General features: G+C 38.0%; 1 protein-coding gene across 1 annotated transcript in view; it reads left to right on the top strand.

Moving 5' to 3' along the window:
• ARHGAP15 (Rho GTPase activating protein 15) overlaps nt 1–12,570 on the top strand; it is a 655,341-nt gene that overhangs the window by 74,986 nt on the left and 567,785 nt on the right. Inside the window, exon 2 of the mRNA XM_019522459.1 lies at nt 1,148–1,327. Within this exon, the coding sequence (XP_019378004.1) occupies nt 1,148–1,327 (180 nt within the window). The remainder of the gene's footprint in view (nt 1–1,147; nt 1,328–12,570) is intronic.

Raw genomic sequence — 12,570 nt, 5'->3', positions numbered from 1 at the left:
CAAGGTGAATCTCCTGCTGCTGGGGTTCCCCAAGCTCCAGGTGAAGATGGAGTGAATGCCATCCTGCTTGCTCCATCTGCACCTATTTCCTTTTTTTATTTTTTAAAAACTATTTAATGCCCCACTCTCAGAGCTGGAGGGGGCACTCACTGCAACACCAGCCAGCAGGGGAAAAGCATGTCCCTGCTGAGCTTCCATGCCAGGAGGAACTTGGAGGTATGAACTGGGTCTATGGGGAAGGAGGAGGCCCCAGGTCCTGGGCATGACCACTAAAACTGCACTCTGCCAGGGTTGGGGAGGCCTGGTGGGACTGCTGGTGGTGCAGTAGCCCCAGGAAATAGCAAGACTGAAGATCCCCCTGGTGAAAGGTGGGTAGGAAGCACCATAACCTCCGGCTACCACAAGCATGCACACAGTCCTGGCTGGGGAATGCCAGGACTGACAGGCCTGAGGTTTGCTAGTTGCAGGGGAGATGTGAGGCTCCAGGTGAGCTCAGCTTAGCTGCCTAGGATGCCAGTTTTCAGATTGAAAAATGCTTTGTCAGGCTGAGGAAGCACCTGCAGTTGGTGTGTGTGTGCTGTTCCTGGATGGAAGGAATAGTAAAGAAGCCAGAGGCTGGCATGCAATGCAGGCAAGAAAGCCAGTCAGTGAAAATGGAAAAGGAGGTGTCAGGGGATGAGGGACAGGCTGGGGTCAGGAGGGAGGGGGATGTTGTAGTGTGTCAGAATTCCAGTGTCTATATTGAGTCCATAAGTTTCTGTACCTAGGAGGCTGATGAAGTGAAACTTGGCAGACACTGTGGCCTCTGAAGGGGCTACCATCTCTGCAAGTTTTTTTTCTGAATCAGTCAAGAAATGAAAAAGTTATAGGCAGTTTCATGCTTCCCCATTATAGCCTATGGGTAAAATGTCAAAACAGATTGAAACAACAAAACAGTTTTGACAAAACTAAATGGAACAGTGGTTTTGAAATGAAATGAAACTCAAAACGAAACACTGTTCCATTGAAATTAAAGTTCAAACAGAGCCGTGCTGTTTCTCAGAGCCCCGTTTGTTTTGTCTGTTCCCTACAATGAAATATAATTGGAATTGATATCTATTTTGGGTGAAGGGCACATGCATCTAGAATAACATTTTATGTTTTTCAGGTCAACACCATAACCATGCAAAGATCTACAACGTCTGACACTTCCTCTGAAAAACTGAATCCTTCCCATCAAAGTACAGGGGCTGTTCAAATGAGGATCAAAAATGCCAACAGCCACCATGACAGACTTAGCCAAAGCAAATCCATGATCCTTTCTGAGAATGTAAAAATCACTGAACCTGTAAGTAAAATTCCACTGGCATTTCCTGACTATTGATTTAGGATAATAAGATTATAGGAAAGTAGGGCTGGAAGGGACCTCTCAAGGTCATCTAGCCTCCTGCTCAAGAGAGGATTGTCTCTGACGAAACCATCCAAGGAAAATTTCTCTCCAACCTGTCCTTGAAAATTTCCAAGAAGAAAGATTCTACATCTTTTCTAGGCAGCCTGTTTCAGTGCTTGACCACCCTCATAGGATAGTGACTTTCAAAAAGCCTGAGCCTGAATTGATTCAATCTTTGCAGGTTAGCCTAACCTGCAGAGATTAAACTGATTTGCAAGTGAATAGACATTCACTTTTGAATCAGGAAATTCAGGCACATGCCTGCAGTGGCTCAGGCTAGAAGTCAGGGGGTGCTAGAATGTGCCCTCCATTCCCTTCCATAGAGCTGAGCTGAAGGGGGCATGGCCAGGTTCAGGCAGGACGCTATGATTAGGGAGGGGTTTAACCCCCCACCTGCCTGCACAGTCTGCAGCTGGGGTGTGCCTGAAGGGGGAGCAGAAAGCAGCCTTTGCCAGGCTTTTCCTGGCTCACTGCTCAAGGGATAGGGAGTGTTGCCTGGCCCTTGGCTGCCACTCTGAGGCAAAGTGGGGGCAGGGGCAGGTGTGGGGGGGGAGGGAGAACTGGTTGTGTGGAGTGTATGCATATGTTGATGATAATGAGCTTTTCAATCTCCCTCTCCCTGCTTCTTCATACTGTCAACAGCAAACTGACGGTACTCACACCTTTCTCTGTCCGCTCTTGAACACTGACAAATTGTGGCCTTTGAAGCAAGCAAGCTAGCAGGGAGCTTATCAGAACACAAAGCTTATCAGACCATCAGGAAAACAAAGCCTATCTCATTAGTTCAAGCTCTTATTTGTAAGGAAAAAAGGAGAGATATTGACAGACACACATGCAAACACCTCTCAGCATTACCTAACATGTGGGTGGTGTGGCCAGATTTCAGCTGGGGTCTGTGCCACTGGCATCCCTACTGTGGGAGAAGAGAGATTTCTGCTTGAGCAGCAAGTGAGGGGAGGGTGGGGCAAGGCGAAGCCAGGCAGATACATACTGCTGTGCCTGAAGTCTCTACTTCCTTCTCAGCCAGCTGAAGCTCTGGCTAGGGAGGAAAGAGGCAGGGCCAGCCTGGCTCTCTGAAGCAAACGGCGCAGCCCAGCCCAGCTCAGGGCTGAAAAGCATTCTGGGAAGATGGGGGACTCTGATTTAAATTAAACCAGGAAGGGGTCTAGGACAAAAGTTCCATAAATCAGTTTGATCCAAATCAGTTAAGTCTGATACTACATTCAACCGGGTTTATCTTAAACCAGATTCAGCCATTCTGAAACTGGCTTGTGTGCACTGAACTTATGTTCTGTTGCAGGTTTAAACCAGTTTCTGATGACTTACACTGGTTTATGTGTAACTTCTGTCCCTAACCATTGTCAGAAATCCCTTCTAATCTCCATTCTTAATTTCTTCTGCTCCAGATTGAGGCCATTGATTCTAGTCCTGCCCACAATGGCCATAGAGAAAAGCCCATCTCTATCTGCTCTGTAATCACTCTTCAGGTATTTGAAGAGTGTTATCAAATTCCCCCACAGTCTTCTCTTCTCCAGACTAAATAACCCTAGCTCTTTCCACCTTTCCTTATAAATTTTGCCTCCCTGGCCCCTAATAATTTTTGTTGCTCTGCACTGGACGCTTTCCAATCTGTCCACATTCTTCTGGAAGTGTGGATCCAAAAACTGGACACAAAACAGGATCCAAGAACAGGTGAATAGTATGCTTGTTGAATCTTATTGAGTTGATTGTGGACCATTTTTCCAGTCTGCCCAGGTCATTCTCAAACCAAGCCCTGTACTTCAGAGCATCTGAAACTCCACCCATGTGGTGTCATCCACAAATTTGCTAAGAATGCACTCAATCCCATCATCCAAATCACTAATGAGGATGTTGACCAATGCCAGCCATAGGACAGATCCCTGCAGAACCCCATTTGATACCTCCTCCCAACTAGACATTGAATGTTGAACTTTTTGGAAAACCACATACTTACGTTGTGTCTTATCAGTAATTCTGCTAGAAATCTTGGCAAATAGGAAACATTTTATTATGCCTACTTACAATAGTAATAAATACCACTTTTTAAATAAAGTATGAATAGTTAATACAATAAAAACTGCATAATCCAAGGACGTATCATGGATTTGGGGCTAGACACTTTTAACATCTGCTCAGGAGCTCAACTCTCAGGCCTCAACATAATAAAATGAGGTTGTGGTGATGTGTAATGTTTACATTACCAAATACATTATATCATTTATAAAAGCCAGAGGCTGAAACCAGGCAAAAGAAGAGGAACAGAAATTAAGTCTTAAATAAGGGAAAACTTTGCTAATGACACACACAAAATAGGCTAGCTGAAAGAATGACTGGTTTGCAAAGATCAGATACTGAAGTAATTTCAGTATTTTTACAGTGACAGAGTTGAGTCATTTTTTTAACCATTAAAAAGATTTAAAATAAAATAGTGATGAACTCTATTGCCAATTTTGTCCCTGCCCCTATACTCATCCTGAGCTACTAAACGAACTGATTGGTATGAGTCTCCCCTGGTTAATTTTCTTCCATAATGGTGGCAACTTGCAGCTGAGGCCATATGATGTTACAAAATTATTTATGCAATGTTAGCCACTTTTTTGGACTCCAGATCCTTTTTATTGTCATAGAATGCAAATGAGTGAGTGAACTACATTAGCTGGGGACAGATCCCCAAATCTCAGTCACTCTTCACAACCATGTGAGCTATTAATTGTTCTGTTAATATAATGGATTCCTATGAAATATTCAGCTCTCTAAGCGAGGTATTAAATGGAATAAGCCTGTTACAGCAATTATATTTTTCCTATATTTTTCCCTCCAAGTTCAAAGTGAAAAATAACCCAAAACATTTCATTGGAATGGCTTATAAGAAATACATTGTTTTAATCATTCTTCTTTTCAGTTGACTTAGATTAATTTAGCTCATGGAAACAACTTGTTATATTTCTAGTGAAAAATCTCTTCAGATCTCGGTAACTGATGAGATATTCATTTCCGTATGTTTACTTTCCATTATAAAAGTATCAGTTGCCTCAAACACATTGTACATATTGCTTTGTTTTTATCCTAAGTGACATGGTCTTCAGTTATGAACTTGAAACAATGTTTACAGTAATTTATTGGAAATACTATAATGCATTATCAGTTAGAACTGTACCTTTGAAAAAGTTTAAAAGTTAAGTATATTTAATGATGCCTAACATATTTTATTGGCTGTGTTTAACAAAAGGCACTAGGCTGCAGTTGTTTTTGACAAGCATGAAAACATCACAGCATGAGACTGCAAAAGGAATTATGTAGAGAAATTACAAGTGATCCATCTCTCAATGAATTATCCACCTCAATAGCCTGCAGAACTCAGCTACCAATTAACACCTACTTTATTACATGTTGGGATGTACTTAATAACTTTCATGTGTTTATGCACTATTACCTTGACTGATGCCTCTTGTACAATTAGGCATAATTGGCATATCAATATGCAAAAGTTAAAAGGATTAACCCTCTTAAAACTAATGAGCATTTCTGTATCCAGCTGCTAAATGAGACAAAATTAGCATTTTTCACTTTTGGGCAGGATTTTATCATGCAGTTTCTCATTGTTGATATTACCTTGTTACATAACTTTAGTTTTGGGGATAGTATGCTGGACTGTTACAGAACAAGGGTTCTAAAAAGTTAAATTAGACATAAATATTCACTGCTACTTTGCCATAAGCATAGCAGGTACAATATATGTTCATTGATAGGCAACTGAAAAGTTGCTTTGTGTGTTGCATTTGTTAGTAGCTAATTATAAAAAGAGGTATATTACTGAGTATATGTCATTTTACCAAGCAAACTTGGCTCTAATACAATAGATTGAAAGCTTGCCATGCTACTAATTTCCTTTCTGTTTCAATTCTTTTCATCTCTTTTTTGCAACGCAGAATTTTCTGACTAGATATCGACAGACTGAGAAGTATTTTGGCATATTTACTCAAATAAGCCTCTTAAAGTTATTTGCTAAACCCAAACTAAAAGCACAATTCTTAAAAAAGAATTCCAAACGTTTTGAATTATACGCTCAAAACACAGTATGATTCAAATGCAAAAGAAATCACAGAAAAATCTGTATCACTTGCATGTTGACATATCAGATCCTCCATTCCTGATTTGTAAAGGATTTGGGGGAGGTAATGGAATAAAATTTATACACCCTTGTGTTTATCAGGCGCTTTGAAAGAATGCAGAGTTCATTCCAATTTTGAGTAATGTATTCTTGTTCTGTAAATCATGAAATCCTCTTTCAGTGCTCTTAAGTAAACAACCTCAATTTTGTATCGAGAGAAACACAGAGCACCACTTAAAGATACATGTACCAATATGCCAAGTGAATCTAATTATATTGTGTTGCAAGGCGAAAAAGGAGCTATGCAATTTTCTATCAACATAGAATGTGGCTCACTGTTATGATGCCTAGTGTATTTATGTCATTCTTTGATTGTATTAATTATCTATTCTTTTCACATAAACTATTTTTTATCTTCAAATTTTACACTGGTTTTTAAACATGGAAATAATTGCAAGAAAGACTATGTTACTGTATTGCTAAGCTAGTAGAAATGCATTAGGATTATCTACTAATCTATACTCTATTAATAACATCTTTTTTTGCTATTGATCATGGGTCATATCTTCCTGACCTAAACCATGGAAAACCCGTTGACTTCAAAGGGAGTTTTTCATGAGTTAAGGCAATCAAGATGGACACATGTTGGCACAACAATCAGTAGGAAAAATAAAATGAACCCCCTGATCTTTCATGGAAAAATCAAATACATTTATAAAAGATATTTTGTGATTTATAGACAATGGGATATGTAATTTTGTGTAAGTGATTTGTGGTGTTGAAAGCACTGTGTTACACTTGTATGCACACCTGGGGCTATACTTTTGAAGGTAGATAGATCATATTCTATAGTGTGACAATGGAAGATCTGCAGCATACATTAACGGGGCCATATGCACTGTGTATTTTATAATAGTGAAGATGCTAATGTGCAATACAGAAATGGGCTGATGTAAAACTTAATGTAGATTCTCATGGTTTCGGTTTGTGTTATGGAGATGCTAGAGTATACTGCAAAGGTTGGAATTGATATTAATGTATAGCTTAAAGATCATAAATCATGAAGCGGGATGCAGACTATAGTAAGCAAAGGCTTTTTCTGTGTTTAATGTTAGCACGTGAACCAGCAACGTACATGAATATTCACTGTTTCCATCTTTTAAATCTCAGGGAAGTGCATTTTGTTTCATTCGAAACAAATTCAAACAATGAAATGTCTTTTTTATTGGTGTTTATATTAAGAATTAGGGTCTATTTAGACATTTCAAAATGTTAATGTATTAGAGTTCTCTTTGATTAGATTAAACAGACTGGTTAGTTTATCTCCCTAATACATTATCAGAGAAACAGGAAGCAATTTCCTTTTGTTCCTTACTCCTGTGATCATAGCATACTTGCCAAAGTTATGGCTAGCCAAAAAGACAGAAATAAAATTGATAAAAATACAAGCCTTCTGTTTAACAGAGTTTTTTAGCCATATTATGAGATTGCTGGTTTGTACATGTTTACTTCAAATCAAGCTTATAGTCAAGTTTGAGGCTTTGTTTGTATAGATTGTCCTGAAGTTGATCCTGATATTTAATTAAAATGACACTAAATCACATTGAATTGATAAGACTTGGCATCTCAAACAAAGGTAATTGCCCGTATTGGTTTTCTACAAAAATAGAGCTGCTTGGAAAATGTGCAGCCAACACAGACTGTCAACTCCATTTATAGATCAATATGTGAAAACCATTGATCAGGCAGGCATGTGTAACTGTAACACTTTGCATTTATTTGTTGTTTTTATACTACATTAAAGCTTACAGGATTATCGGCTTCCAAAATATTTTGACTTCCTCATAAATATGTTATCTGTTTAATGTTAATTACAAGACAGATTACAGCCCTTTTCAGAATGTTTTCAGTTTCATTATTTTTCTGTCATTGCTGTAGGTTGTTTTAGCTGAAAAAGGATTATTTCCTTCTCTGAAAGATCATTAGAGCTCCTTCATAAACTTGTATATTTAGTATACGTTTTTGAAGATTCTTTTTTTTTATAGTTTACCTATCTTTCCTGGAGAAAAATATGGGCATTGACGATGAATGGGTTTTCTAAATTCAGAAGTGCAGACATTTAGCCATGTCAAAATTTTAATGTATTAAATTTCATATCACAAATAATTTTTTATTCAACTAAGCCTGACCATTCTTTCCTCCCTCCAGTTCTTAGTCTCTTATGCAGAAATACAAAAACAGAAGCCATCATTATAAAGGAATAGTTTTGACCACCATATATAAGTTGTACCACAGTTGTGGTACATGCAAAAAAGAGTCTGACAGCAGTAATAGAAATATTAATGCCTCTTAGGTGACAGACTGATGGTTGTTGGTAAAGCCCGACATTTGTTGGCAATTGCTTTATTCTGCCAAAAATTTAAGTGTTAAGGATAAAAGAAGATGATTTGAGATAAAGCAATGACTTGCATGAAAGTCCTATTTTTCTGTCATGAACATTGTTCATAGAATTGTAAAAGTCAGAAATGGGTAAAAGACCTGTTAAATAACTCGGTCTTTCCATTTTATTTTCCTTCACTGTTGAGAAGAATTTTTACATGCCTCATCTCTGTATGGCACACTATGTAGTTCAAATCTATTTTATATTGCTAGTTTAAAATGGCATTTCAGATTTATCCTTTTTTGAACTTTAAAAAAAGTTCACAAATTGAGTTCAGTCATTCATTCTTTAGACTCCAGTCCTTTAAACAGTTGAAAACGTATTTAACTTTAAACATATGATTAATGCCATTGAAATTACTGAAAGCATTTATGGGAGGGGTACTTGCCTTGGGACAAAACTCCATTGAAACAAACTGTATTGCTTTGTGTTGGCCTGGGCCTGCAAGGTGCAAAAATGGCACACCTCATAAACCATTTTTGGTTACCAGATGGAATTGAAAAATTTGACCCAAGATAAAAGGTAAATTGGACTATGTAAGTTGCTCTACTGTCATTTTTATGACTATTGATGTCTTATCCAACTATTTTTTGGTCTTATTGACAAGTGTTTTCACTTTTGGAAATGATGATTCAAGAAGGAAGCTTTGTTTCCAGAAAATAGTTCCAAAATTCCTTTTGCCATCATCCTTTGTTGCAGTGCAAGTATTTGTTGCATATGTGGAGTATGCACACCGGAACTGAACTGATGTTAGCTAAATATGCAGAAGTTAATGTTATTGTTTAACTCTCCAGCTATCTGTATTCAGGGCATTTTCACTAACATTTCAGCAGCATAACTTGATAGACAACATCATAATGAGATCTGAAATAAAAAAAAAAAGATCAGTACATATGTGGCCTTAAAAGCCAGGCTGACTTCATTTCAGTTTTATTGAGGGTGTGGTGGATATAACCAGTTTGGCTTCCTTTTTAAACCAAACTGAGGTTCAGAAAAGATATTATGTGAGTTGGAATTGCTGATTTTGACTTTTACTCAGTATGATGCATGGGTAGGAAAAAAGTTCAAAAACATCCCTTTTTTTTCAATCTTACATTATCTCATGCTGTGAAAATCTTTACTCTATTTACCAAGCACAAATTAGTCTTGCCAAAGGTTCTGAAAGTTTATTACTTGAGCTTAGATCCTAAAACTTCAAAGAGAGATGCAACTCTACAAATTAGTGTGTGCGCTCTGCCATAGCTATTTTAACTTGAACTTAACTAAATTCGTTTATAATTTACCACTGATTGAACGCTGCCATGAATGTGCATGGGATATATTTTTTAAAGTTAGTCCTCTGATTACTAATTTGAATCAAAAACTCTAACCTTGTTAGCATCTGGACTTATTTCCATAATAACAACCCCTTCAGAACCTACAAAGTAATGAATAATTGACAACAAATGAAATGTTTTGATAGTTGTCGGCACAAAGCATGTTTAATGTTTTGTGTTGCTTCCTAGCTAATTATGTAGATGACACATTTGTCAGACCTTGACTGCCATTAGAAACGTGTTTCCAGAGGGGAGAAAAACAGGCTATTCATAGAGTAATTAACTAGAATGCTCAATGACCTGTGAGAGATTCAAATGGCTGCCAGTTCAGACATTGTTTTGTTACAGAAGCAGAGGGGTAATTAAAATTCCAAATTACAGTGCTATGATGAAGCATTTGTTTGTTGACAGTATACTCTTACTCTAGTTTGTTAATTCTTTTTTAAATTGCTTCTAATCCATTTTATAGCTTTAGGAGTTCCGTCTTTGAATTTACTGACAACTAATATTATGGTAAATTGTTCTTCAGTGGAGTACTGCAGGCTTGGCAGTTTCATGGGAGCACAAGGTGGGTGGGATAGAATAGCTGTTCTTTCCGTGAACTGACATACCATGTGCTGTCATCGAAACGCGACTAACGTGGCACATCTTGTGAAATGATATGTTCATAATTCTGTGTTAAGGAAGATGTCTAGTTACAGGAGGAAATGATTCAGATAAACTAATAATAATCTAACAAATTGACTAAAGTGTCTTAAGCCATTACAGAAAAACCTAAATATGTTTTGGATGACGGTGATGATTATTTAGGTAAACATTTTGGGAACCTGAGATCTAGTCAAAAGCTGGGGTTTATAAAGCAGTAGCCTGCATGAAGAAACCTAATGCAGAGCATGAAGAATGGTGTATTTCATAAGAGCAGATTATATCTTTTGCAAACAAGCTTCCTAGGCAGTAATGGACATGACAGGATAAGACGTCTTTTCAGTAAATAAGGGGATTGTTTGCAAGTTGGAAGTGTTAAAGTTCGCTAAACAATGAATTAAATGCAAGCCCAAGTGAAATATTTATTTACTTTGCCAAAAGTGAGAATATGGTTTTGTTAAAAAGATCTGACAGAAGTAACATGGTGTTTGATACAGGGGAGCTGACAGCGGCATGGAGTGAGCGCTGATTATCCTGAAGACACTGTCAGCTAGGATTGATTTCCACTTTCTCCGTTTATGTAACGGTTCCTGTAATACAACTGACCCCGAATCACGTTACCTTGTCATTTCTCTGCATGGATCAAGACGAGATGAGCTGAAAATAGCTAGGCACTGACCTTGAACTTGCCAGAAAAGTGAGAAGTGACAGTGGATTTTTTGTGTGTAGTTCATGTACAAAGATGAAGCCAAACTGTTATACAGTTGAGTTCACTGCAGCAGCACAAGGGGGCAGAGCAGTACTAGAGATTACAGGTGAAACAGAGCCTTTAGTTTTATTTGATGCTGCAGAAACAAGTCTTTTCCAAATAGCTCTCGTGTTCTTAAACTGTAGGGAGACAGTAGATAGAAGCATCACTGTTTAATCAAAATCTTTGTTTCTATTATTTGTAATTTGAAAATATAAGTAGCAATCATTAGGATTACTTAGCTCCTTTTTAAAGGATTAATTTGAAAATTGTTGCAGAATTTCACAATGAGCTCTGTAGAAATATTTTTCTCTCCGTTTTTCCAAAATCAAGTGAGTGAGTAATTTTTATTTAGATAGCAATTGATCCACCCAAGACTTTGGGGAAATTTATCAAATGTGATTTTTTTTCCCTAAAAAAATTAACCCAAAACTTCCTGAGTTAGGAAACAGTTTAGATCAAAAGTATTAATTTCAAATGTATAGATTGGTAAAAGGAAAATAAGGTAAAGGAAATAAAGGAAAATATGCACTTGAGTGTGCAGGAACCCAGGTATGGTTTGTAATATATGTATTGAAATCAACTGCACCATAGGGGGAAAAAATGGAAAAGTTATGAATATTTTCTGCATCTACCAAGCTGAGTACTTAAAAATATATATATAATCTTCTCTTTTGTTTTGCACATTCCTCTTTTTCCTTTTTTCTTTTACTTATATAATTCTAATCAGTGTATTTGCTCTGGTTCCCCAACCCTAACCTATGGAGGTTCAGACTGTGATGCCATTACACAGTTCTCCACAGTGGAACCCATTTAGGAGTTGACACTTATGGAAGATGTGTCTCTTGTTGGCTCGCTTTCTTTGGTCAGTAGAGCTTCAGGCAGTAAAAATACACACCATAAAACAGTGCTGGCTTCAGTTCCCCTCTTCACCTGGTGAGCAGGATGTTGGCAACATCAAGGAATATATGGCGGCTGAAAAGGTTGGGACCCTCAGTCATCATCTAAATCTAAGCCTCACTCTATGCACGTGACTTGAGACTCGTCACTACTGAGGACTCGTATGGTTCCTCTCAGACTTATACTTGGCTCATCTCTGTATCAGTTTAGGTGGTGGAGCTATAGTTCCCTTGCTCTTAAAGCATAAGCATTCCCTAATGGGATTATTAGACAAGAGTTCCTAAGGTACAACCTGGTTCAAAGGTGCTGGCTGCAGAAATCTTCCCCAGAGTTTTACTGCTTTTGTTGTGCCAGGATTTTAATATGGGGCCCTGTTCCCTGATGTACTGGATCCCGTTTATTGCTGCCATCTGTTTAATTACCCTCTCAAGTTTCTTTGAGGGAGGGATGCTTAAAAGTATCTTACCCTACCTCTGAATCTTTCTTTTCTTTAAGAATCTTGGGAAAATTAACAACCATTTTCAAAAAGAACATTAAAAAATGATGAACAGCAGCAAATCCGACCAGTAAAGCTTCTGAAATTGATATTAGTTTTCCAAAATTAGGAAATGTAGGATTGTCATCAAGTAAACCAAGTAAATCATATAGTCCCCATTTTGATATTATTTTATGGTTGCATATGCTTTATGGACCTCTTGAAAGGGATCACTTATGATACTAGGAATGTAGGATATGAGAAAGGGATATATTAACTGTGGATGCATACAGTCATTTGCTGCACCTGGTCCACATTCATGTGATTTACTTTAAGCAACCTAAATGTAGACTGGGAGCAGTATGTGCAGTCATCCCTGGCTTCTGGGAGTCATGCAGGGAAACCAGAATAAACAACTCAGAGTGGGGAAGAGGCAGGCAGGATTGCAGGATTGTGGGGGGGGGGGGGGGGGAGCAGGGGGGGGC

Source organism: Gavialis gangeticus, unplaced genomic scaffold (assembly GCF_001723915.1).
Source record: "Gavialis gangeticus isolate Ggan-Ray unplaced genomic scaffold, GavGan_comp1, whole genome shotgun sequence".
Taxonomy (NCBI): Eukaryota; Metazoa; Chordata; order Crocodylia; family Gavialidae; genus Gavialis; species Gavialis gangeticus.
Note: the sequence above shows the minus strand (reverse complement) of the source record. Positions and strands in the feature narration are given on the sequence as shown.